Source organism: Gymnodraco acuticeps, unplaced genomic scaffold (genome assembly GCF_902827175.1).
Source record: "Gymnodraco acuticeps unplaced genomic scaffold, fGymAcu1.1, whole genome shotgun sequence".
Taxonomy (NCBI): Eukaryota; Metazoa; Chordata; class Actinopteri; order Perciformes; family Bathydraconidae; genus Gymnodraco; species Gymnodraco acuticeps.
Window position 1 is genome coordinate 194761 of NW_022991601.1, and position 27133 is coordinate 221893.

General features: G+C 40.7%; 1 protein-coding gene, 2 long non-coding RNA genes and 1 pseudogene across 3 annotated transcripts; 1 reads left to right on the forward strand and 3 right to left on the reverse strand.

Annotated features, from left to right (window-relative positions):
* Positions 1-2411: 2411 nt before the first annotated feature.
* Positions 2412-2785, reverse strand: LOC117533954. The gene is made up of 2 exons (XR_004567135.1): positions 2751-2785; positions 2412-2663 (listed from the first exon to the last, which is right to left on the reverse strand). It is a non-coding gene; the product is annotated as an uncharacterized LOC117533954 (long non-coding RNA).
* A 17-nt stretch (positions 2786-2802) lies between these two features.
* LOC117533937 (zona pellucida sperm-binding protein 3-like) lies at positions 2803-5254 on the reverse strand (the record flags this gene model as incomplete). The annotated part of the gene is made up of 9 exons (XM_034197972.1): positions 4835-5254; positions 4645-4760; positions 4451-4554; positions 4198-4372; positions 3668-3785; positions 3515-3597; positions 3276-3436; positions 2980-3135; positions 2803-2861 (listed from the first exon to the last, which is right to left on the reverse strand). Coding segments are annotated over exons 1-9 (1341 nt in total), but the record flags the coding sequence as incomplete, so codon positions are not given.
* Positions 5255-11591: 6337 nt separating this feature from the next.
* On the forward strand, positions 11592-12167 carry LOC117533955. Its single transcript, XR_004567136.1, has 2 exons — positions 11592-11757; positions 11868-12167. It is a non-coding gene; the product is annotated as an uncharacterized LOC117533955 (long non-coding RNA).
* A 6015-nt stretch (positions 12168-18182) lies between these two features.
* LOC117533938 lies at positions 18183-22437 on the reverse strand (annotated as a pseudogene).
* Between the last annotated feature and the right edge of the window lie 4696 nt (positions 22438-27133).

Below are 27133 nucleotides of genomic sequence, written 5' to 3' on the forward strand. Positions count from 1 at the left end.
TTATTCTCTGACATCATTACCAAAAACAAAAACAACGCACGTGCCTCGTTTGCTACCGTCGACAGACTAACTAACCCCCCAGTGTCAGTAGCCTCTGAATTTCTATCCACCAGGGCGTGCAATGATTTTGCCTCCTTTTTCACTGACAAAATTCAGAAAATCAGACAAGCAGTCAGTGCCTCTGCATCAGGAACAGCAAATGTGTTGTCCCTATGTCCACCTAACATCAATTCAAACACCATGACACAATTCCATCAGATTAATGATAAAAACCTAGAGGACATTATACAACTTCTGAAATCCTCCTCCTGCTGCCTTGATATTATTCCAACAGGATTTTTCAAAGATGTTTTTCGTTGCATGGCCTCAGATCTACTTCATATAGTAAACAAATCTCTTCACTCAGGTATTTTTCCACAGGCCCTGAAAACTGCAGTCATTAAACTGCTCTTAAAAAAGAATAATCTAGATGCTTCAGTAATGAACAATTACAGGCCCATATCAAACCTCCCATTTCTAGGTAAAATCATTGAAAAAGTTGTTTTTCAACAGTTGAGTAATTTCTTGCATTTAAATAACTGTTTCGATGTGTTCCAGTCAGGCTTTCGTCCAAACCACAGCACTGAGACTGCTCTTGTAAAGGTCTTTAATGACATCCACTTAAACACAGACAGTGGCAGAACTTCAGTGTTAGTATTATTAGATCTCAGTGCTGCGTTTGACACTGTTGACCACAGCATATTACTAGACCGACTGGAAAACTGGGTGGGACTTTCGGAAACAGTTCTAAATTGGTTTGAATCCTACTTAAAGGACAGAAACAACTTTGTTTCTATAGGTAAATACACATCTGAGTTGACAAATATGACATGTGGGGTTCCTCAAGGCTCCATCTTGGGGCCTCTTCTCTTTAACATCTCCATGCTACAACAGGCTCAGATAATGAAAAACAACTAAATAAGTTACCATAGCTATGCAGATGACACACACATTTACGTAACCATTTCACCAGGAGACTATGCTCCAATTCAAACTCTGAGTAAGTGCATTGAACAAATCAATGACTGGATGTGTCAGAACTTTCTCCAATTAAACAAAGATAAAACTGAGGTAATGGTTTTTGGAGCCAAGTCAGAACGTATGAAAGTTAGCGCTGAGCTTCAGTGTGCAATGTTCAAAACAACAGATAAAGCCAGAAATCTAGGTGTAGTCATGGACTCTGACCTGAGTTTCAACAGTCACATTAAAACAGTTACTAAATCAGCCTACTATCACCTAAAGAATATATCTAGGATTAAAAGACTAATCTCACAGCAGGATTTGGAAAAACTTGTCCATGCTTTTATCTTCAGTAGACTCGACTACTGCAATGGTGTCTTCACAGGTCTCACTAAAAAAAATCTATTAGAAAGCTGCAGCTGATTCAGAACACCGCTGCTCGAGTCCTCACTAACACTAAGAAAGTGAATCACATCACTCCTGTTCTGAAGTCTTTACACTGGCTTCCTGTGTGTCAAAGAATAGATTTCAAAATATTGCTACTGGTTTATAAAGCACTGAATGGTTTAGGCCCAAAATACATTACTGACCTCCTGCTAAATTATGAACCATCCAGATCTCTCAGGTCTTCAGGGACTGGTCAGCTTTCTGTCCCCAGAGTCAAAACTAAACATGGAGAAGCAGCGTTCAGTTATTATGCTCCAAATATCTGGAACAAACTCCCAGAAACCTGCAGGTCTGAATACTTTTAAATCCAGGCTGAAGACTTTTCTTTTTGTCGCTGCTTTTAATTGAACTATTCATATCTTAAACTGCACTGTAACTTTTATCCATGTATTTTTTTAGCTTTTCTTTTTAATGACTGATTTTAAATGCCATTTTCTTAATGTCTTTCATTTTTTGTAAAGCACTTTGAATTGCCTTGTGTTGAAAAGTGCTATATAAATAAACTTGCCTTGCCTTGCCTTGTAGACCCCTTTGCCGACGTGTATCCAGGAGGACCTGGTAGTCTAGTTTTCGTGGCTTTATTTAGTTTCCCGTAGCATTGTTAGATTTCTGTTAGGGGAGGGAAGCTCTGGGTCCTACGGCCCGTGGTGTGGCTGGCTCGGGCTCCCTCCTTTGTTTCTTTTGGCCAGTCCTCCAGACCTTGTTCGTTTGCCGGTTGGCCTGTGTCAGTAACGGCTGTACATTTAAATAAATGATCGCTGTTAAGTAGCCTACTGGACGTTGTGCGTTTTCTTTTATGTTGCGGGTCTCCCCACAAGCCACTACCACGGAGTAGGGGGCCGTAACACCGTTATATGGAATACTTTGGCTAATTAGGAAACAATTTAGTTTGCATTTAATTGTGTTTAGCTGTGAGCAGGTCATCAGTTTTCCTTTTGTATTGCAATATTAAAAAAGCAAACCAATAACAATTTGAATAATTTATTATCTCTTTGGGTCCATTGTTTCAGAAAGGTCAGATTCTGTTGCAGTGGTGTTGGACAGTGGGGGCACAGCCACATTAACCACAGCAGTTTGGAGGACTTCATCGAGCGCCGCTGTGTGGGTACTGTTCAGCGCCGCTGTGTGGGTACTGTTCAGCACCGCTGCCTTCGACTGCAGGTGGGCCTCAGGAGAGGTTTTTTCTAGAAGTTCAGGAACTTCCTCAGCATCATCATCTGTAATCGCAGAAGAAATGTGTTAATGTAAAATGTGCATTCCAGAGTGCCATTTAAAAAAAAGAGTTAAGACTTTTCACATTTAACCTTTTGTCGGTTCCATTTTGTCTTCGTCTTTATTCTGTGCAGAAGCTAAAGTCAGAATGTCCAGCTGGTTTTGGGTCGATGATGAATCAGGAAGCAGTCCTTTCCTCTGATCTTTGACAGAAAAACAATTCAACATTAAGATTTAATTATGGGCCATTTTAATCTCAATTTAGAGATGGTTAAAGGCTTCAAATGAACAAAGAATAATTGAATACTGGTATTGACTTACCAACTCTGTTTATTCCACTCCTCCACTGGCTGCCATACATTGTAGATCTGCTGGTTTGATCAAGAATGGAAGAAAGCTCCTCTGTAGGTATGGGCTGGCTTTTCTGCTTGGCTGGCAAGACCATCATGGGACCCACTCTGGCCTGATGTTCCCACACTAACACAAACCAGCACAATGCATGTTAATTCAGTTACCCAGCCATCATCATGTCTAAACCCTATGCCAAAACATGTGTCAACATTGATCATTATGACGACATCTGCAGCCAATATTAAATCATACAAGTCTCTACATGCCTGTACTGGTCTTCAGTCCGCTCCTCCAGAGGGGTTCACGCTCTTCTGGCTTCACAAACCCTCGAGGCCTAAACTTGCTCGGGCTGCTGGGAGTTTGCTCAACTTCAATTGGTCTTTTGCATTGCCCACATAAGTAGTCATTACCATCAGCGGACCTCCATCTGATAAATTCAAAAACATTCAGCACCAATACTTTCTTTTTGTGTGTAATTTGACATATTAGACTGGATCTCACTTGCCTTCCATTCACAAAAGTGCACGCCTTGGTTGTTGCATCTGTGCTATTTATTGGCACAGCATTCAGGTCACATGTGATGTAGAGCTATGAGAAAAGCAGGTGTTGGGAAACATGCACACACAATCATGTTTAAGGCAATTTAATAGAGCCTCACCTCCCCTCCGTCCTCATTATAAAATCTGAAGGCATCAATGGACATGTGGAGCTTGTCATCCTGTGTCCTGGCTAAGAATTGAGACCTTGAGCCTGGAAGCTGAGAGTCAACAAAGCACCTATGATGAGGACAAACAAAAAGAGCAACACTAAATTATTACTCATTGACTACTATAACCAGAGTCTACATTACCCACAATGCAACTCCACCACTAACATTTCTAGTCATATAGGCAAGTTCTGGAAGTAGTTCTTTAGAGTCAGAACTGCACAAATCTGACCAGTGCATTTGCCAATAGTGGCACAGAAAGGAACTAGAATACAAAAGATTAAAAGCAAACCGCAGCTAGCCTTAGCTAATGGCTAACTTGAAGACGACACAAAAAGGACTGATCTTTTATTAACCTGTCACTCGAGTCAGCATTGCTTGCGTCTGAATTAAACCACTTGAAGAGCCTTACACATTAAACAGCTCCCTCTAGGGTCAGAAAAAGACTTTACTTTTTGCCATTTAACAATTTGCAGCCTTACCCATTTTCAATGAAGGCATGCCTGGGGCTGGAGTGCATGTCAGGGCTCAGTGTAGCCACGCAGCTGCTCACAAACACTCGGAGCCCAATGTGATGCCCAATTCTGACCGAGGCCTCGATGCTGATGGGCTCACCGATATGAAACACATTAGAGCCTCTTTTGTGCTGCCAGTCACCTGCACACGGACAGAAGAAAGTACTAAGAGCAAATAGAGACATGACAACGCATTACATGAGAAATGATCAAAACCCACTTGTCATGATTCTCAAGTTAAACTGCAACATTTCCACTGTAGCCTGGGTCGACATGAAGGGGATCCAGGTAGGCATGAGTGAAGAACTGGACAAACTGTACTTCCTAAGAAACAGAAAACATGCATTAAAAAAAAAAAAACATCATTCAAAGATTTTTACAATGTGAGCTTTAAAAACAGAAAGAGACACAGACCTTTCGTAATGACACTCGATTCGAATTACAGCCTCTTCCATTCGAACAACACCATATGGAGAAGCCTCAGGAGAGTATATGAGGAGGTTTATGTAGATCAGAGAGTCCTCAGTTACCTGTGGAGAGTAGACGTGTTTAAAACTAGAAGCTATAATGAATCAGATTTGAAATGAAATATATTTAAAGTTACCCAGTGTCTGGTGCCGCACTCCACAAGTCCAACACTGATACTGTACTCATTTGCTGAAGACGCTGTAGCTCTGCAGTACTGGTTGTTGGTCTCTACTCCAAGGCGTAGCTCGTCACCATCAACAGGAGCTCCAACCGCAAACATATCGGCTTTGATAACAATCTCCAAAGAGTCTGGATGGCAGGTCACTCTGACGGTATTCACCTGCTGCGGTTCCTCAGCCGGAGACTTCTGCTGCTGCTGCCCGAGTTCTGACCTGCCTGTGTTCGCAAGGCTCTGAAACGAAGCATCTTGTGTGGGCGGGAAAGCAAAAGAGGAGCTAACACAGAGTCCTACAAGGAGGATAACCTGAAAATGAAAGGCCTCCATAAGTGAAACTGATAACAGGAACCTGGTCAGCTGCTCTCTGTCTTCCTGACAAACTCAAAGTAGGCCTTTGGTTCGGTGTGAGCGGTGGAGCTTTTTAAACTCTAGCCGATAATTATCCTCATCAGAGCAGCACACCTGCGTCCAATCAGACACCCATCAGCTTAATTGGCGGCACACTGAACTCAAAACATGAGGCCGATTGAGAGAGAGGTGAAGAGCGTTTTCACATGTTTAAAATGTGCATATATTTGCTTCATTGCTTGTTACTTTGGATTTTAAATCAAATGTTAGTGTTGCAGTTCATGAAAACCATGCAGGAAGCATTTTGACATCCCCCTGGATCCTTCATTTGTACACTATCACATTATTATTGTGGTCTATGGTGTCATTTTATTATGTTTTTAAACTATCATTGATGTTTTGTTGATCTGTACAGACTAAATCAGATACAACTTGTGATTTTGAGCTACATAAATACAATTTGATCTATATGTTTGAAACACAAGACATATCATATACAAATCAATCCATGCAGTTCAAACAAAGAAAGTATTGAAAATGCCTCCAAATACTTAAAATCAAATGACTTCAAGTTCAAAACTATATTCTTAATGATCCCTTTCAGATGTTCACTCTGTACTGTTGCCTACATATTTTATATTATTTTAGATTCATCCATTTTGTTTTTTCTGTTCATACTTTGTAGTTTGTTTCGGTCCAGAGCGCCGTTATTGGAGATGTTAGAGTTGAAAGGGGAGACAGAGGGGAGGACATGCCAGAACTGTTCGGCTGGTTCAGGATTCAAACTGGTTGAATATGGGCTGCCAGCTCTAACCACTGACATATCAGGCGAACCCATTCTTATCAAGGGTTATTGACCTAACCTCTTTCACTCTTTCCTATTATTTCCTTTATATTTGGACACATTGTATTGTCTTGTATGTGAATAGCACTTTTGTTGGTGCGCTCAAAACCAACACACTCTCACTCCTGCTACAGCCGCTGCTACCTTGTGAGCTTAACTCTGTTTGTGTATGTAAATTAGCTGTGCAGTTCCTCTGCTGTCATTGGCCGTCCGGACCGCTCAACATCCGCGGGGATTGGACAGACGTCGCCCAACTCCTGCTCGCTTCTGCCACGTCATCCGGGGGAGGAGTATAAAGGCTGAGCACGGACAACAGTCGGGAGGCTGATGCAGATAGGACCTGTGGACTCCGGATTCGAATCGAGGAGATAGTCGTGCGACGGAGTGGAATGGCGTCTTTGAGTCCTGGAGAAGAGGATATGGAAAGTGCATCTGAAGGAGAAGGAGGATGGAGTGAAGTAAGGAAAAATACTTCAAGAAAGAAGATAGACATGTCAAGTGACAGTCTTAGTGAATCTGATTCACGGAATGAGTTGAAGAGAGTAAAGAAAAAGAATGAGAAAGAAGATTGGAAAGTGATTGTGGAGTTTGGTGAGCAAACCGCAGCTAAGCTACATCCAGTGGCCCTGACTAAAGCAATTCACAAAGAAATTGGATCGATAAAGCAAGCAAGATTCCTGAGCAAAGGACGGATGTTGATTGAATTGATGAATGCAAAACAACAGGAAAAGTTACTGAAAATGAAGACCCTGAATGAAGTTCGAATTAAATGCCATGTTCCTGGAGCAAATCGGAAAATACTTGGAGTTATCAGTGGAGTTCCCATAGAAATCGGCATAGAAGAGCTCAAGAAAGAAATTAAAGGGGGGAAAGTGTCTGTAGTTAAGCGTCTTCCTACTAGGTATCAGGGTAAGATAGTGGATAGTTTGTCTGTTCTTCTTCAGTTTGAAGAAACAATTCAACAGAAGATAATGATCGGTTGCATGAGCTTTCCAGTAAGAGAATTCATCCCTAAACCTCTGCGGTGCTTTAAATGCCAAAGGTTTGGTCATGTGGCAGACAAGTGCAAAGCAACTAAGCCCAGGTGTCCAACATGTGCGGGGGAACATGAATATGGTAGTTGTGCTGCAGGTGCTAAGGTGAAATGTTGTAACTGTGGTGGGGAACATAGTGCTGCGTATCAGGGCTGCGAAGTGCAGAAAAGGCCAAGGAGGTGCAGAGATTCAAAGTGCAAAATAAAGTATCATATGCTGAAGCAACAGAAAAGGTTTCCCTAAACATAGCTAGGAAATCCCAAGTAGCAACAAGTATATTCTCTTCAAAAGATTTTCCCAAACTCACACAGGCAAAGGAAAGCTTCACAAAGTGTTCACATAAATGTGTGATAGGAGAGGATGCATTGATTGTTAATAAGTACAAATTTGTGGCCTTTATTGGGAAAGTGGTGAATGTTGCTTTGCAACAAACAAAAAAGAGGTCAAGACTGAAAACAATAGTGGAAGCAGCAGGTGAATTTTTGGGGATAAAGGATATAACCGTTGAAATGATGCATGATATGCTAGCCCCCAATAATGATGATTCACAGATTAGTGAGTAGATGAATGGTTTTTCTCATTCTGCAGTGGAATGCTAGAAGCCTTATTGCAAATGGACAAGAATTCAAGACTTATATATATCAGTTAAAAGAAAAACCAGATGTTATTTGTATTCAAGAAACATGGCTGAAGACTCATTTGGACTTCATAATTGGGGGATATACTGACAAGACAAGATATAAGACAAGATAGAAATGATGGCCAGGGAGGGGGATGTGCAATCTTTATCAGAGAAGTAATGTCTTATAGTAGGCTAACATTTAAGAACAGTCATGATTTAGAAATAGTGGGTGTAGAAGTTTGGATTAATAAAAGGAAAATTAGTGTCCTGAATTTTTATAATCCATGTAATAAACTCAAAATAGAGGAATTAGACAGTCTTTGCCAAGGAAATGAAATAATATGGTGTGGTGATTTTAATGCACATAATACAATGTGGGGAGGGAGATCAACAGATTACAACGGACAGGTGGTGGAAGACTTAATGGAGGCAAAGGAATTTGTTTGTTTAAATAATGGGCAAGGTACAAGACTCAATTTTAGAGATGGAACAGAGTCTGCGATCGACCGAACTCTTGTAACAAGTGAATTAGCTTCGGGTAGCAGTTGGGAAGTATTGGCAAATAACAGTATTGGGAGTGATCATCTTCCGATTATAATCAAGTTTGATATTAGTAATGTGGTTGAGCTAGATGGTATCATGAGATGGACCTTTTCTAAAGCAAATTGGGAGATGTTTGCTAAATTGTGTGATAAAGAATTTGATCAGATTGATATGGCAGGAAGTATTGATGAAATAAATGAACAATTTACTTCAAATATAATTAAAAGCGCTAATCAAACTATTGGGAATAAAACTGGTAAACTTAGTAAATGTGTTAAGATGGTACCGTGGTGGAACAAAGAATGTAATGATGCAATTCGAAACAAAATCAGGCTGTTTGGAAAGCTAAGAAAGACACATTCATTACACAATTTATTAGAATATAAAAAGGCACAGGCTCAGGTAAGGAACATTGTTTAAAAGAGCAAAAAGGGAGTGTTGGAGAGGATTCTGTTCAAGTATTGGGAGAACTACACCATTAGATAAAGTATGGGGAATGGTTAAGAAGATGAGGGGAATAAGACAGCAGAGTAACCTGCCAGTGTTAGAGAATGGAGGGGAAATTGCCACCGGTGCTATGGATGGAGAAGGCAGAAATTCTAGCTAAGAATTTTGTCAAAGTTCATTCTTCGGAAAATTTGACAGAAGAAGGTAAGATCAGGAGGCAGGAAGTGTTAGATGAACATCCTAATGTATATGAAGATAGACATTCGTCGCAGAGTGTTGTAAATATACCTTTTTCTATTCAAGAGGTGAGAAGAGCATTAAGTAAGTGTAAAATGACTGCTCCTGGGAAAGATAATGTATGCTATATAATGTTGACCAAATTAAGTGATTTTGCATTAGAAAAGCTGCTGGAGATGTACAATAAGATTTGGGAGAAAGGGAAGCTGCCAATAATATGGAAAGAGTCTGTCATTATTCCTATTAGAAAACCTGGGAAAGATCCAACCAGTCCAGGCAGTTATAGACCTATAGCTCTGACATCGCACTTGTGTAAAGTTATGGAAAGAATGATAACAGAAAGGCTGACATACTACATTGAGAAAAAATGAACTAATGACTCCTTATCAGAGTGGGTTTAGAAGAGGGCGGAGTACTTTAGATCCATTGCTGTGCCTGGAGTCTGAAGTAAGGAAAGCACAAGCGAATAAGGAGTGTGTTGTAGCTGTATTCTTTGATGTGGAAAAAGCTTACGATATGATGTGGAAGGAAGGATTATTAATAAAACTGGACATTATGGGTCTGGGAGGTAATGTATATAATTGGATTATGGATTTTTTGTTTGGCCGTGCCATCAGAGTCCGAGTTGGCAATTCATATTCTCGAAGGCATGACGTTGAAAATGGAACCCCGCAGGGGAGTGTAATTAGTCCTCTTTTGTTTTCTATCATGATAAATGATATGTACACACAAGTAGGATCTGATATTGGTAAGTCACTTTTTGCAGATGATGGAGCTATTTGGAAAAGGGGCAGAAATGTAAAATATATTGTAGCTAAGATTCAGGAAGCCATTACGGAAATTGAAAGCTGGTCTCTGACATGGGGGTTTAGATTGTCGGTGGAAAAAACTGAAACTTTATTTTTTACGAGGAAAAGGATAAGTGAGGAGGTTAGGTTAAAACTTTATGGACAAGATCTAAAGAAAGTGAAGACATTTAAATTTCTGGGAATATGGTTGGACGAGAGAGTCACATGGAGTACGCACATTGATAAAGTAGTGGATAAATGTAAAAGGGTTTTAAATGTTATGAGGTGCTTGGCAGGCACTAAGTGGGGGGCTGATAAAGCTGCTTTGAGGAACGTATACACAGCCTTAATAAGATCAGCCATAGAATACGGACTAATAGTGTATGGTTCAGCTGCATATTCTTCTCTTCAAAAATTAGATAGAGTCCAGGCACAAGCACTAAGGATATGCTGTGGGGCAGTCAAATCTACACCAGTGTCTGCACTTCAGGTAGAGGTCGGAGAAATACCAATTTCTTTGAGGAGAAAACAGTTAATTGTTCATTACTGGGCAAATCTTCAGGGCCATAAAGATACTCACCCTACCAAACAAACTGTACAAACAAGTTGGGAAAGTAACAAAATAAAAAAAGAAAGTTTTTGTGTTTGTGTTTCGGAAATATGTAAGGAATTCAAAGTTAAAGAATGGAGTATTAGTCCGACGGTGGTGTTATCAGCTGTTCCACCATGGTTGCTACCTCAACCTATAGTAGATTTATCACTATTGAAACGGTTACATTCAATGAAAAACAAAATCAATGTACAGGCTTATGTGAACACTGTTCTACATGAACAATATGGGCAGTTTATACAAATATTTACTGATGGATCCAAAGATCCAGAAAATGGTCTAACAAGTTGTGCATTTTATGTTCCTGAATTAAAAGTAAAAGTGGGAAAGCGTACGAGTGATCACATTGCAGTATATACAGTAGAGATGATGGCTATCTCACTAGCACTTCAGTGGGTAGAGGAAATACAGCCAATGCGAGTGGTCATTTGCTCTGACTCCAGTGCAGCTCTGGAGAGCATAAACAACTTCTCTTCAGAATGTCGTCAGGATATTTTACATGACATTTTACACATCATGTTTAGGTTAGTTCATCTGGGAATTGTTGTTCAATTTGTGTGGGTTCCAGCGCATGTGGGTATTAGAGGGAATGAAGTAGTGGATCAACTGGCAAAATGTGGTTTGAAAGCAAACCAGATTGATATAATTGTACCCATCAGTCGATCAGAAGTCAAATCTGTTACAAAAGTGGGTATCAAGCAACAATGGCAAAAACTATGGGACAGTAACATCAAAGGAAGACATTTATACCAGATACAAAGGGAAGTAGGAACAGGAAGCACTTGGGGGAGTAGTAGAAGAGAACAGAGCATTAACAGCAGGATAAAATTGGGACACTCTGGATTAAACTCATCACTGCATCTGATTGGGAAGCATCCAAATGGCAATTGTGATGGTTGCCAACAACCAGAGACAATACAGCATGTATTTTTTAGCTGCCCGGAATATACAAGGCAAAGACTCATTCTGAAAACTGCACTGGAACAACTCAACATCAAGGACATGGATTTCAAATCAATATATGAAAGTAAATCAAGAAATGAAGCAAACAAGCTGATCTTCAAATTCCTCAAAAGCACTGGTTTGAGGACAAGGATTTAATATGAACATTTAATAACTCAACAGTAGGTGGCGATATATGCTCCAAGTGGAAGCGATTCACCATTAAAGAGAAGAAGAAGAAGAAGAAGTCGGGAGGCTCTGTATTTTGTGTCAGATGCCTCAACCCTATCCTTGTGATAAGCCTTCTTTCTGTGAATTCTGAGATTTAGCGTGTGTCTTTGGTATTAGCTCCACTGATTAGCAGTGTCTATAGTAGGGTTCTAGGCGAGCACACTGAGTAGCAGTGTGTCGTCGGGTTCTGTGTTAGCGTAGGGATTTTGTGTGTGTGTATACTGCTTAGATCCAGGTTGATTAGCACCTGTAGACCAGCATTCCTGTGTGTTCATACTGCTTAGATCCAGGTTGATTAGCACCTGTAGACCAGCATTCCTGTGTGTTCATACTGCTTAGATCCAGGTTGATTAGCACCTGTAGACCAGCGTTCCTGTGAGTGGATATTGCGTAGAGCCAGGTGATTAGCACCTGTAGACCCGCACCAGCTGTGTGTTTCCACAGTCCCGTTTTGTTTATTGCTCGTTTCCACTTGAGTAGTGAGATTTGTTTTTCTTTCTATAGCGGGGTAACTCTCTTTTGGAGACCCTTTGTGTTGTATTATAGTGACAGATTGACCCGTGTTGTGGGGCCAATCTGTGTGACCATCATTTTGCCTAGTTTCAGTGACAATAAAACCACCGGTAACAAATATACCAAATCCAATCTGGTCGTGTCGTTTCCCGTTTGTACCCTAGCCAAGTGGGAACGTAACACTCCCTAAGCGTCCAGGAGCGACGTTTGGTCAGTGTCCGTGGCGTCCAGTTGTGACGCTCCTAGGCTCCTTCAGCTTCATAAAGGGACGCAAATAGCTTTCAACTGATTGCAATGTATTCCCATCTGCGGCGGGATTTGACACTCATGGAAGCACCGGCATTCGTTTGTGTCGGCTGCCCTTAAAGGCAATGTGAGCGTCCATTCCCATTGGATAACGGAGAATTGTACACCCGGAAGTAAGTATTCCCCTTACTGTCGATTGATTTTACAGTGATATCTGCTCTACTCATCGACTAAAAACACCAGATTATCCTTGTTAATTACACAACATTGATTGGTTTAAATTGTGTGCAATGCTTTTGTATTTTTCCCCTTCGATTCGGAGAAACAAATATGTTTGTCGGAGTAAAGGATGGCAAAAGACACTACACTACCCAGAATCCCCAGCTATCGTTTGGACTACACCATGTGCTCTGTTTGACAAACCCCGTTTTTTTTCACCATTCATTCCAATGGCTGGCGTCTATGTCACGTGATCTTCAAATTTCTCCCTGCAGAAAAAGAAAAATGGGCCGAACTTCGTTTTATTCTCGGTGGAAAATGCCTATTTTAAAGTTAGTCTGGCCATTAAAATGCGTTGATGTCATTTGATGCGAGAAATATGAGTTGTTATTTCAGATTATGTGTGCAGTGGATGTACATGATCTTTAGTTTGCTAGTTATTACGAAGATTACTTCAGGAAATCGCGACGTTTTCATTGTTACCAAGGTGGTTGCTAGGGACGCTGCTATCGATATTATTTTCTGTTATGTGTGTAACTGTTTAATGGTGTTATCTTTATTGCTACCCCCTTCCCCGTCAATGTATAGTGTTGGTCCACAGCGCAAACATATTAGTTTAACAAAATCCGCATCTAAAGATAGCCTACGTTATTTTCCCCTGTGCAATTCCAGTCTCACATCTCAGAGCACATCGTCATTAACAAATACCGGAAACAGACCGAAAACATTTTTAAAAAATAAAACACTTTATTCCGGGTGTGCTTGCTTTTCTCTTTGGAGGTCATCACATAACGCCATTGTAATACACGGTTCGGCTGCATTAAATATTACATATCTGCCGTAGTTCTGTATTTATAGAGCCCTGATGAAAAGACTTCTAGACAAACACGAGGGAACTGAAAACGTGACGTGGATCATAAATATATCAGCCCTTAAACAACATCTTACATTTTCTTTTCACACAATACGTCTCCTTGCAGTATCAACACTAATTCGGCTGACTTTTATATTTGATCCAATTGGTAGATAGGCTGTATTACACCATAAGGTGCACAGCTGATATAAAGGGACACCCTAGTGGTTAAAGCATGTTATTTGAATTTCATTATTTGTATTATTAGATATTAATAGGATCCCTATAAAGTATATTCATTACTCGTTATTCCTCTACTAATAGTTAATTAAAGACTGTATATAATGACTATTTTGCACATCCCTTTCAAGATTTCAAGATTTTCTAAGGTTTATTGACATATCATATAGGCCTACACAACTATGGTGTAGTTCTGCATTGAATAAAAAACTTGGGTCGCAGGTTCCTCAATAGTGCATTACAAGACATCTATCAATATTTGTGCATACCTCCAGCAATGTTAACTATGTTGAAGCACTTAGTTTTAACTGATATTATACATAATGTATTATACTCTTATAAGATGTATGTAGATATTTCATCTCCAGCCTTGTCAGTTATTGAACAATCAATAAATAAAGAACACAGAATTGTTAAATATAAAACACAGAATTTGTGTGATTATACTAAATGATTTACAAATAAACACCACTGCATATTTACAACTGTTACACATGCTGATGTAACGCACATGTTCCAACTTGGGATCAATAAAGTATATCTTATCTTAAGCTGATCGATGGCTACTGCCGTATTTGCAAAATGTGCCTCTGAACCTTGACAAGTGTATGTTCAGGCTTATCAATTTACTTACTTTATTCTGTTCAATGATTCCCTTCAATGCAGGAAGACATCGTATGGAAACTTTGATTCTTTTGAATATGTGGCCCTTCAGCTGAAATGCTCCTCTCGAGCTCTGTTCCTAAATATCTATAGACCACCCAAATACTGTGCAAGCTTTTTTGATGACTTTACTGAACTGCTGTCTATAGTGTGTATGACTTTGACCGTCTAGTCATTGTTGTGATTTTAACATCCATGTTGACAACCCCCAGGACAGAGGGGCAAAACTGTTTTGTGTTCTTGATAGCTATGGACTGACTCAGCATGTGACGGAGCCCACGCACAATAAGGGGCACACTCTGGACTTAATTATCTCAAAGGGTCTGAATATCTCTGAGGTTGTGGTGACTGATGTTGCACTCTCTGGACCATTCCTGTGTTTTCTTTGAGAGCTCTATTTCTGTTCACAAAAATGTTCAAAAAGAGGTAACCACAAAGCGATATTAACTGAAAACACTAGGGAAATGTTTACTCAGAATTTTTCTTCCACACTTGCCCCTGCTAACATCTCAGTAAATGAGCTAGTAGATCATTTTAATTCAAAAATTAAAAATGTTATAGATGCCATTGCTCCAACTAAGGTAAAGGAAGTGTCTGGCAAGAAAATATCTCCATGGAGAAAGGCCATGACCGTGAAAACAGAAAAAAGAGAATGTCGAAAAGCTGAACGCAGGTGGCGAAAAACAAATCTCCAGGTTCACTTTGACATTTCTAAAGAGAGACTTGGCCCTTATAATTTGGAATTGAAAAACGCACGACAATCGTTCTTCTCTGACATCATTACCAAAAACAAAAACAACGCACGTGCCTCGTTTGCTACCGTCGACAGACTAACTAACCCCCCAGTGTCAGTAGCCTCTGAATTTCTATCCACCAGGGCGTGCAATGATTTTGCTTCCTTTTTCACTGACAAAATTCAGAAAATCAGACAAGCAGTCAGTGCCTCTGCATCAGGAACAGCAAATGTGTTGTCCCTATGTCCACCTAACATCAATTCAAACACCATGACACAATTCCATCAGATTAATGATAAAAACCTAGAGAACATTATACAACTTCTGAAATCCTCCTCCTGCTGCCCTTGATATTATTCCAACAGGATTTTTCAAAGATGTTTTTCGTTGCATGGCCTCAGATCTACTTCATATAGTAAACAAATCTCTTCACTCAGGTATTTTTCCACAGGCCCTGAAAACTGCAGTCATTAAACTGCTCTTAAAAAAGAATAATCTAGATGCTTCAGTAATGAACAATTACAGGCCCATATCAAACCTCCCATTTCTAGGTAAAATCATTGAAAAAGTTGTTTTTCAACAGTTGAGTAATTTCTTGCATTTAAATAACTGTTTCGATGTGTTCCAGTCAGGCTTTCGTCCAAACCACAGCACTGAGACTGCTCTTGTAAAGGTCTTTAATGACATCCACTTAAACACAGACAGTGGCAGAACTTCAGTGTTAGTATTATTAGATCTCAGTGCTGCGTTTGACACTGTTGACCACAGCATATTACTAGACCGACTGGAAAACTGGGTGGGACTTTCGGAAACAGTTCTAAATTGGTTTGACTCCTACTTAAAGGACAGAAACAACTTTGTTTCTATAGGTAAATACACATCTGAGTTGACAAATATGACATGTGGGGTTCCTCAAGGCTCCATCTTGGGGCCTCTTCTCTTTAACATCTCCATGCTACAACAGGCTCAGATAATGAAAACAACTAAATAAGTTACCATAGCTATGCAGATGACACACACATTTACGTAACCATTTCACCAGGAGACTATGCTCCAATTCAAACTCTGAGTAAGTGCATTGAACAAATCAATGACTGGATGTGTCAGAACTTTCTCCAATTAAACAAAGATAAAACTGAGGTAATGGTTTTTGGAGCCAAGTCAGAACGTATGAAAGTTAGCGCTGAGCTTCAGTGTGCAATGTTCAAAACAACAGATAAAGCCAGAAATCTAGGTGTAGTCATGGACTCTGACCTGAGTTTCAACAGTCACATTAAAACAGTTACTAAATCAGCCTACTATCACCTAAAGAATATATCTAGGATTAAAAGACTAATCTCACAGCAGGATTTGGAAAAACTTGTCCATGCTTTTATCTTCAGTAGACTCGACTACTGCAATGGTGTCTTCACAGGTCTCACTAAAAAAAATCTATTAGAAAGCTGCAGCTGATTCAGAACGCCGCTGCTCGAGTCCTCACTAACACTAAGAAAGTGAATCACATCACTCCTGTTCTGAAGTCTTTACGCTGGCTTCCTGTGTGTCAAAGAATAGATTTCAAAATATTGCTACTGGTTTATAAAGCACTGAATGGTTTATGCCCAAAATACATTACTGACCTCCTGCTAAATTATGAACCATCCAGATCTCTCAGGTCTTCAGGGACTGGTCAGCTTTCTGTCCCCAGAGTCAAAACTAAACATGGAGAAGCAGCGTTCAGTTATTATGCTCCAAATATCTGGAACAAACTCCCAGAAACCTGCAGGTCCGCTGCAACTCTGAATACTTTTAAATCCAGGCTGAAGACTTTTCTTTTTGTCGCTGCTTTTAATTGAACTATTCATATCTTAAACTGCACTGTAACTTTTATAGGCAAGGCAAGTTTATTTATATAGCACTTTTCAACACAAGGCAATTCAATGTGCTTTACAAAAAATGAAAGAGATTAAGAAAATGGCATTTAAAATCAGTCATTAAAAAGAAAAGCTAATAAAATAAACATTAAAGAAAAAATATATGGATAAAAGTTACAGTGCAGTCAATTAAACATTAAAAGAAAAAAGTACATGGATAAAAGTTACAGTGCAGTCTAAGATATGAATAGTTCAATTAAAAGCAGCGACAAAAAGAAAAGTCTTCAGCCTGGATTTAAAAGTATTCAGACCTGCAGGTTTCTGGGAGTTTGTTCCAGATATTTGGAGCATAATAACTGAACGCTGCTTCTCCATGTTTAGTTCTGACTCTGGGGACAGAAAGCTGACCAGTCCCTGAAGACCTGAGAGATCTGGATGGTTCATAATTTAGCAGGAGGTCAGAAATGTATTTTGGGCCTAAACCATTCAGTGCTTTATAAACCAGCAGCAGTATTTTGAAATCTATTCTTTGACACACAGGAAGCCAGTGTAAAGACTTCAGAACAGGAGTGATGTGATCCACTTTCTTAGTGTTAGTGAGGACTCGAGCAGCGGCGTTCTGAATCAGCTGCAGCTTCCCTAATAGATTTTTTAGTGAGACCTGTGAAGACACCATTGCAGTAGTCGAGTCTACTGAAGATAAAAGCATGGACAAGTTTTTCCAAATCCTGCTGTGACATTAGTCTTTTAATCCTAGATATATTCTTTAGGTGATAGTAGGCTGATTTAGTAACAGTTTTAATGTGACTGTTGAAACTCAGGTCAGAGTCCATGACTACACCTAGATTTCTGGCTTTATCTGTTGTTTTGAACATAAATAAGATTGCCTTGCCTTGTAGACCCCTTTGCCGACGTGTATCCAGGAAGACCTGGTAGTCTAGTTTTCGTGGCTTTATTTAGTTTCCCGTAGCGTTGTTAGATTTCTGTTAGGGGAGGGAAGCTCTGGGTCCTACGGCCCGTGGTGTGGCTGGCTCGGGCTCCCTCCTTTGTTTCTTTTGGCCAGTCCTCCAGACCTTGTTCGTTTGCCGGTTGGCCTGTGTCAGTAACGGCTGTACATTTAAATAAATGATCGCTTTTTAAGTAGCCTACTGGACGTTGTGCGTTTCTTTTATGTTGCGGGTCTCCCCACAAGCCACTACCACGGAGTAGGGGGCCGTAACACCGTTATATGGAATACTTTGGCTAATTAGGAAACAATTTAGTTTGCATTTAATTGTGTTTAGCTGTGAGCAGGTCATCAGTTTTCCTTTTGTATTGCAATATTAAAAAAGCAAACCAATAACAATTTGAATAATTTATTATCTCTTTGGGTCCATTGTTTCAGAAAGGTCAGATTCTGTTGCAGTGGTGTTGGACAGTGGGGGCACAGCCACATTAACCACAGCAGTTTGGAGGACTTCATCGAGCGCCGCTGTGTGGGTACTGTTCAGCGCCGCTGTGTGAGTACTGTTCAGCACCGCTGCCTTCGACTGCAGGTGGGCCTCAGGAGAGGTTTTTTCTAGAAGTTCAGGAACTTCCTCAGCATCATCATCTGTAATCGCAGAAGAAATGTGTTAATGTAAAATGTGCATTCCAGAGTGCCATTTAAAAAAAAGAGTTAAGACTTTTCACATTTAACCTTTTGTCGGTTCCATTTTGTCTTCGTCTTTATTCTGCGCAGAAGCTAAAGTCAGAACGTCCAGCTGGTTTTGGGTCGATGATGAATCAGGAAGCAGTCCTTTCCTCTGATCTTTGACAGAAAAACAATTCAACATTAAGATTTAATTATGGGCCATTTTAATCTCAATTTAGAGATGGTTAAAGGCTTCAAATGAACAAAGAATAATTGAATACTGGTATTGACTTACCAACTCTGTTTATTCCACTCCTCCACTGGCTGCCATACATTGTAGATCTGCTGGTTTGATCAAGAATGGAAGAAAGCTCCTCTGTAGGTATGGGCCGGCTTTTCTGCTTGGCTGGCAAGACCATCATGGGACCCACTCTGGCCTGATGTTCCCACACTAACACAAACCAGCACAATGCATGTTAATTCAGTTACCCCAGCCATCATCATGTCTAAAACCTATGCCAAAACATGTGTCAACATTGATCATTATGACGACATCTGCAGCCAATATTAAATCATACAAGTTTCTACATGCCTGTACTGGTCTTCAGTCCGCTCCTCCAGAGGGGTTGACGCTCTTCTGGCTTCACAAACCCTCGAGGCCTAAACTTGCTCGGGCTGCTGGGAGTTTGCTCAACTTCAATTGGTCTTTTGCATTGCCCACATAAGTAGTCATGACCATCAGCGGACCTCCATCTGATCAATAAAAAAACATTCAGCACCAAAACTTTCTTTTTTGTGTGTAATTTGACATATTAGACTGGATCTCACTTGCCTTCCATTCACAAAAGTGCACGCCTTGGTTGTTGCATCTGTGCTATTTATTGGCACAGCATTCAGGTGACATGTGATGTAGAGCTATGAGAAAAGCAGGTGTTGGGAAACATGCACACACAATCATGTTTAAGGCAATTTAATAGAGCCTCACCTCCCCTCCGTCCTCATTATAAAATCTGAAGGCATCAATGGACATGTGGAGCTTGTCATCCTGTGTCCTGGCTAAGAATTGAGACCTTGAGCCTGGAAGCCTGAGAGTCAACAAAGCACCTATGATGAGGACAAACAAAAGAGCAACACTAAATTAGCACTCATTGACTACTATAACTAGAGTCTACATTACCCACAATGCAACTCCACCACTAACATTTCTAGTCATATAGGCAAGTTCTGGAAGTAGTTCTTTAGAGTCAGAACTTCACAAATCTGACCTGTGCATTTGCCAATAGTGGCACAGAAAGGAACTAGAATACAAAAGATTAAAAGCAAACCGCAGCTAGCCTTAGCTAATGGCTAACTTGAAGACGACACTAACGGCCCCTACACACGGCGGCGTGCGTTACGCTTGGCGGTGGGCGTGTCTGAAGCTTGGGGATTTTTTACGAACAACGCGACCAACAACCAATCACATGAATGTCCCGCCACGGACATACAAAGCAAAGCATTCATGCTACATCCATGCTGGCTAAATATACTGTCTATGCTTGCTAGCTGTCCATTTCAAACGAAGTACACTGGATATAAATTCCCCAAACATGGCGAAAACCTACCAGTTTCACCCACTGTCTCTGCCACCTACCCCCCCATGCCTGGCCTCCTCCGGTTTGGTATCCCTGTATGTAAAGAGGAACTGGTCATATAGTACCAGGTGATTCCCTAACGCCACGATAATTTCCTCCTCCATTTTTTGACATGGGAAATAACTGCGGTCTGGCTCTCCCAACATACACGCGGTTTGATTGGCTGATGCCTCCGTCGAGGCGGCTAAAGTAGAACATTGCTCTAATTTTGCAGCGAGCACCGCGAGAGAAGCTACGCTTTGCTCCCACAATGCACTTCGGCGAATCGTGACGTCACCCCATTCAAAGTGAATGGGCAGAAGCGTTGAAGCGGCAACGCACGCCGCCGTGTGTAGGGGCCGTAAAGGACTGATCTTTTATTAACCTGTCACTCGAGTCAGCATTGCTCGTGTCTGAATTAAACCACTTGAAGAGCCTTACACATTAAACAGCTCCCTCTAGGGTCAGAAAAAGACTTTACTTTTTGCCATTTAGCAATTTGCAGCCTTACCCATTTTCAATGAAGGCATGCCTGGGGCTGGAGTGCATGTCAGGGCTCAGTGTAGCCACGCAGCTGCTCACAAACACTCGGAGCCCAACGTGATGCCCAATTCTGACCGAGGCCTCGATGCTGATGGGCTCACCGATATGAAACACATTAGAGCCTCTTTTGTGCTGCCAGTCACCTGCACACGGACAGAAGAAAGTACTAAGTGCAAATAGAGACATGACAAACGCATAACATGAGAAATTATCAAAACCCACTTGTCATGATTCTCAAGTTAAACTGCAACATTTCCACTGCAGCCTGGGTCGACATGAAGGGGATCCAGGTAGGCATGAGTGAACTGGACAAACTGTACTTCCTAAGAAACAGAAAACATGCATTAAAAAAACAACAGACATCTTTCAAAGATTTTTACAATGTGAGCTTTAAAAACAAAAAGACACAGACCTTTCGTAATGACACTCGATTGGAATTACAGCCTCTTCCATTCGAACAACACCAAATGGAGAAACCTCAGGAGAGTATATGAGGAGGTTTGTGTAGATCAGAGAGTCCTCAGTTACCTGTGGAGAGTAGACGTGTTTAAAACTAGAAGCTATAATGAATCAGATTTGAAATGAAATATATTTAAAGTTACCCAGTGTCTGGTGCCGCACTCCACAAGTCCAACACTGATACTGTACTCATTTGCTGAAGACGCTGTAGCTCTGCAGTACTGGTTGTTGGTCTCTACTCCAAGGCGTAGCTCGTCACCATCAACAGGAGCTCCAACCGCAAACATATCGGCTTTGATAACAATCTCCAAAGAGTCTGGATGGCAGGTCACTCTGACGGTATTCACCTGCTGGCGGTTCCTCAGCCGGAGACTTCTGCTGCTGCTGCCCGAGTTCTGACCTGCCTGTGTTCGCAAGGCTCTGAAACGAAGCATCTTGTGTGGGCGGGAAAGCAAAAGAGGAGCTAACACAGAGTCCTACAAGGAGGATAACCTGAAAATGAAGGCCTCCATAAGTGAAACTGATAACAGGAACCTGGTCAGCTGCTCTCTGTCTTCCTGACAAACTCACAGTAGGCCTATGGTTCAGTGTGAGCGGTGGAGCTTTTTAAACTCTAGCCGATAATTATCCTCATCAGAGCAGCACACCTGCGTCCAATCAGACACCCATCAGCTTAATTGGCTGCAACACTGAACTCAAAACATGAGGCCGATTGAGAGAGAGGTGAAGGGCGTTTTCACATGTTTAAAATGTGCATATATTTGCTTCATTGCTTGTTACTTTGGATTTTAAATAAAATGTTAGTGTTGCAGTTCCTGAAAACCATGCAGGAAGCATTTTGACATCCCCCTGGATCCTTCATTTGTACACTATCACATTATTATTGTGGTCTATGGTGTCATTTTATTATGTTTTTAAATTATCATTCATGTTTTGTTGATCTGTACAGACTAAATCAGATACAACTTGTGATTTTGAGCTACATAAATACAATTTGATCTATATGTTGAAACACAAGACATATACAAATCAATCCATGCAGTTCAAACAAAGAAAGTATTGAAAATGCCTCCAAATACTTAAAATCAAATGACTTCAAGTTCAAAACTATATTCTTAATGATCCCTTTCAGATGTTCACTCTGTACTGTTGCCTACATATTTTTATATTATTTTAGATTCATCCATTTTGTTTTTTCTGTTCATACTTTGTAGTTTGTTTCGGTCCAGAGGGCCGTTATTGGAGATGTTAGAGTTGAAAGGGGAGACAGAAGGGAGGACATGCCAGAACTGTTCGGCTGGTTCAGGATTCAAACTGGTTGAATATGGGCTGCCAGCTCTAACCACTGACATATCAGGCGAACCCATTCTTATCAAGGGTTATTGACCTAACCTCTTTCACTCTTTCCTATTATTTCCTTTATATTTGGACACATTGTATTGTCTTGTATGTGAATAGCACTTTTTTGGTGCGCTCAAAACCAACACACTCTCACTCCTGTTACAAGCCGCTGCTACCTTGTGAGTAGTGATGTTACGTATTGCGCGAGGCTTCGGAGCGTGTGTCGAGTAATCCCCGAAGCTTTTTGTGAAGCATGTATCGAGGCTTGTATCGTTTGGGCCAGTGACGTCATCGATGACAAACGAAGCCTCGCTGGCCTGTCGATACCACGTGACTGCTTCACGAAGCCATTCAGATCCGGTAGAAACTCGTTGAACTACAACGCTCATAAATACCCATGGATGTATAATAAGAACCATATTACCCCTCCTGTACCCGGGCCCGGTGACACGATGGAATTAAAAGAGCTCAAAACCTCACCTATATAGAGGTCGGAACATGTCATAAGTATAAATAGATACAAAGCATAAATAAATGTAGGAAAAAAACCATGAATGAATAAATACAGGAATAAATATGTTACAGTGTTTTCAGGGAGACTTCAGCGTGTGTGCTGTGGCTCAGCTGGAAAGCAGTTGACTCACGATCGCAGGGTTCCTGGTTCAACGACTCGTCAATATGGTCTTTTTTGTTGTTTATAAAAGCTACAGCTAAATGAGATAATGTAGTTAATAAATGTATTCTTTTGATATGGTTTAGCCTTTCTCAGGTGCTACAACATGGTTACGTTTATGAATATTATTAAGGAATACAAATCCCTATTTGTAAGGTTTACCAGCCTCCTTAGGCTTTTCAATCACAATCATTCAACGGAATAAAAACAATATTGTTAACATGAAAATATGATTAATGTTCGTTGTTTAGAGTTATTCTAAGGCGTTACTCATTGGGAACTCGGTATGAGATAGAGCACACTGTTGAGATGTCCAATCTGCCTGTTTTACACACTTTGACCAACAGGGGGTTTGTGTTCAAATGAAGCCCATGATGAAGCCTCATGAGATGAAACCCTTTTGCGAACCAATTGGCTGGAAAGCTTCAAAGCTTCATAAGGCTTCATCTCGCCATCACTACTTGTGAGCTTAAGTCTGTTTGTGTATGTAAATGAGCTGTGCAGTTCCTCTGCTGTCATTGGCCGTCCGGACTGCTCAACATCCGTGGGGATTGGACAGACGTCGCCCAACCCCTGCTCGCTTCTGTCACGTCATCCGGGGGAGGAGTATAAAGGCTGAGCACGGACAACAGTCGGGAGGCTCGTATTTTGTGTCAGATGCCTCAACCCTATCCTTGTGATAAGCCTTCTTTCTCTGAATTCTGAGATTTAGCGTGTGTCTTTGGTATTAGCTCCACTGATTAGCAGTGTCTATAGTAGGGTTCTAGGCGAGCACACTGAGTAGCAGTGTGTCGTCGGGTTCTGTGTTAGCGTAGGGATTTGTGTGTGTGTATACTGCTTAGATCCAGGTTGATTAGCACCTGTAGACCAGCATTCCGGTGTGTTCATACTGCTTAGATCCAGGTTGATTAGCACCTGTAGACCAGCATTCCTGTGTGTTCATACTGCTTAGATCCAGGTTGATTAGCACCTGTAGACCAGCGTTCCTGTGAGTGGATATTGCGTAGAGCCAGGTGATTAGCACCTGTAGACCGCACCAGCTGTGTGTTTCCACAGTCCCGTTTTGTTTATTGCTCGTTTCCACTTGAGTAGTGAGATTTGTTTTTCTTTCTATAGCGGGGGCAACTCTCTTTTGGAGACCCTTTGTGTTGTATTATAGTGACAGATTGACCCGTGTTGTGGGGCCAATCTGGTGTGACCATCATTTTGCCTAGTTTCAGTGACAATAAAACCACCGGTAACAAATATACCAAATCCAATCTGGTCGGTGTCGTTTCCCGTTGTACCCTAGCCAAGTGGGAACGTAACACTCCCTAAGCGTCCAGGAGCGACGTTTGGTCAGTGTCCGTGGCGTCCAGTTGTGACGCTCCTAGGCTCCTTCAGCTTCATAAAGGACGCAAATAGCTTTCAACTGATTGCAATGTATTCCCATCTGCGGCGGGATTTGACGCTCATGGAAGCACGGCATTCGTTTGTGTCGGCTGCCCTTAAAGGCAATGTGAGCGTCCATTCCATTGGATAACGGAGAATTGTACACCCGGAAGTAAGTATTACCCTTACTGTCGATTGATTTGACAGTGATATCTGCTCTACTCATCGACTAAATAAAACACCAGATTATCCTTGTTAATTACACAACATTGATTGGTTTAAATTGTGTGCAATGCTTTTGTATTTTTCCCCTTCGATTCGGAGAAACAAATATGTTGTCGGAGTAAAGGATGGCAAAAGACACTACACTACCCAGAATCCCCAGCTATCGTTTGGACTACACCATGTGCTCTGTTTGACAAACCCCGTTTTTTTCACCATTCATTCCAATGGCTGGCGTCTATGTCACGATCTTCAAATTTCTCCCTGCAGAAAAAGAAAAATGGCCGAACTTCGTTTTATTCTCGGTGGAAAATGCCTATTTTAAAGTTAGTCTGGCCATTAAAATGCGTGATGTCATTTGATGCGAGAAATATGAGTTGTTATTTCAGATTATGTGTGCAGTGGATGTACATGATCTTTAGTTTGCTAGTTATTACGAAGATTACTTCAGGAAATCGCGAGCGTTTTCATTGTTACCAAGGTGGTTGCTAGGGACGCTGCTATCGATATTATTTCTGTTATGTTGTGTAACTGTTTAATGGTGTTATCTTTATTGCTACCCCCTTCCCCGTCATGTATAGTGTTGGTCCACAGCGCAAACATATTAGTTTAACAAAATCCGCATCTAAAGATAGCCTACGTTATTTTCCCCTGTGCAATTCAGTCTCACATCTCAGAGCACATCGTCCATTACAAATCCCGGAAACAGACCGAAAACATTTAAAAAAAATAAAACACTTTATTCCGGGTGTTGCTTGCTTTTCTCTTTGGAGGTCATTCACATAACGCCATTGTAATACACGGTTCGGCCTGCATTAAATATTACATATCTGCCGTAGTTCTGTATTTATAGAGGCCCTGATGAAAAGACTTCTAGACAAACACGAGGAACTGAAAACGTGACGTGGATCATAAATATATCAGCCATTAAACAACATCTTACATTTCTTTTCACACAATACGTCTCCTTGCAGTATCAACACTAATTCGGCTGACTTTTATATTTGATCCAATTGGTAGATAGGCTGTATTTACACCATAAAGGTGCACAGCTGATATAAAGGGACACCTAGTGGTTAAAGCATGTTATTGAATTTCATTATTTGTATTATTAGATATTAATAGGTCCCCTTTAAGTATATTCATTACTCGTTATTCTCTACTAATAGTTAATTAAAGGACTGTATATAATGACTTATTTTGCACATCCCTTTCAAGATTTCAACAGATTTCTAAGGTTTATGACATATCATATAGGCCTACACAACTATGGTGTAGTTCTGCATTGAATAAAAAACTTGGGTCGCAGGTTCCTCAATAGTGCATTACAAGACATCTATCAATATTTGTGCATACCTCCAGCAATGTTAAACTAGTTGAAGCACTTAGTTTAACTGATATTATACATAATGTATTATACTCTTATAAGATGTATGTAGATATTTCATCTCCAGCCTTGGTCAGTTATTGAACAATCAATAAATAAAGAACACAGAATTCGTTAAATATAAAACACAGAATTTGTGTGATTATACTAAATGATTTACAAATAAACACCACTGCATATTTACAACTGTTACACCATGCTGATGTAACGCCACATGTTCCAACTGGGATCAATAAAGTATATCTTATCTTAAGCTGATCGATGGCTACTGCCGTATTTGCAAAATGTGCCTCTGAACCTTGACAAGTGTAATGTTTCAGGCTTATCAATTTACTTACTTTATTCTGTTCAATGATTCCCTTCAATGCAGGAAGACATCGTATGGAAACTTTGATTCTTTTTGAATATGTGGCCCTTCAGCTGAAATGCTCCTCTCGAGCTCTGTTCCTAAATATCTATAGACCACCCAAATACTGTGCAAGCTTTTTTGATGACTTTACTGAACTGCTGTCTATAGTGTGTATTGACTTTGACCGTCTAGTCATTGTTGGTGATTTTAACATCCATGTTGACAACCCCCAGGACAGAGGGGCAAAAACTGTTTTGTGTTCTTGATAGCTATGGACTGACTCAGCATGTGACGGAGCCCACGCACACTAAGGGGCACACTCTGAACTTAATTATCTCAAAGGGTCTGAATATCTCTGAGGTTGTGGTGACTGATGTTGCACTCTCTGACCATTCCTGTGTTTTCTTTGAGAGCTCTATTTCTGTTCACAAAAATGTTCAAAAAGAGGTAACCACAAAGCGATATTTAACTGAAAACACTAGGGAAATGTTTACTCAGAATTTTTCTTCACACTTGCCCCTGCTAACATCTCAGTAAATGAGCTAGTAGATCATTTTTAATTCAAAAATTAAAAATGTTATAGATGCCATTGCCTCCAACTAGGTAAAGGAAGTGTCTGGCAAGAAAAATATCTCCATAGAGAAAGGCCATGACCGTGAAAACAGAAAAAGAGAATGTCGAAAAGCTGAACGCAGGTGGCGAAAAACAAATCTCCAGGTT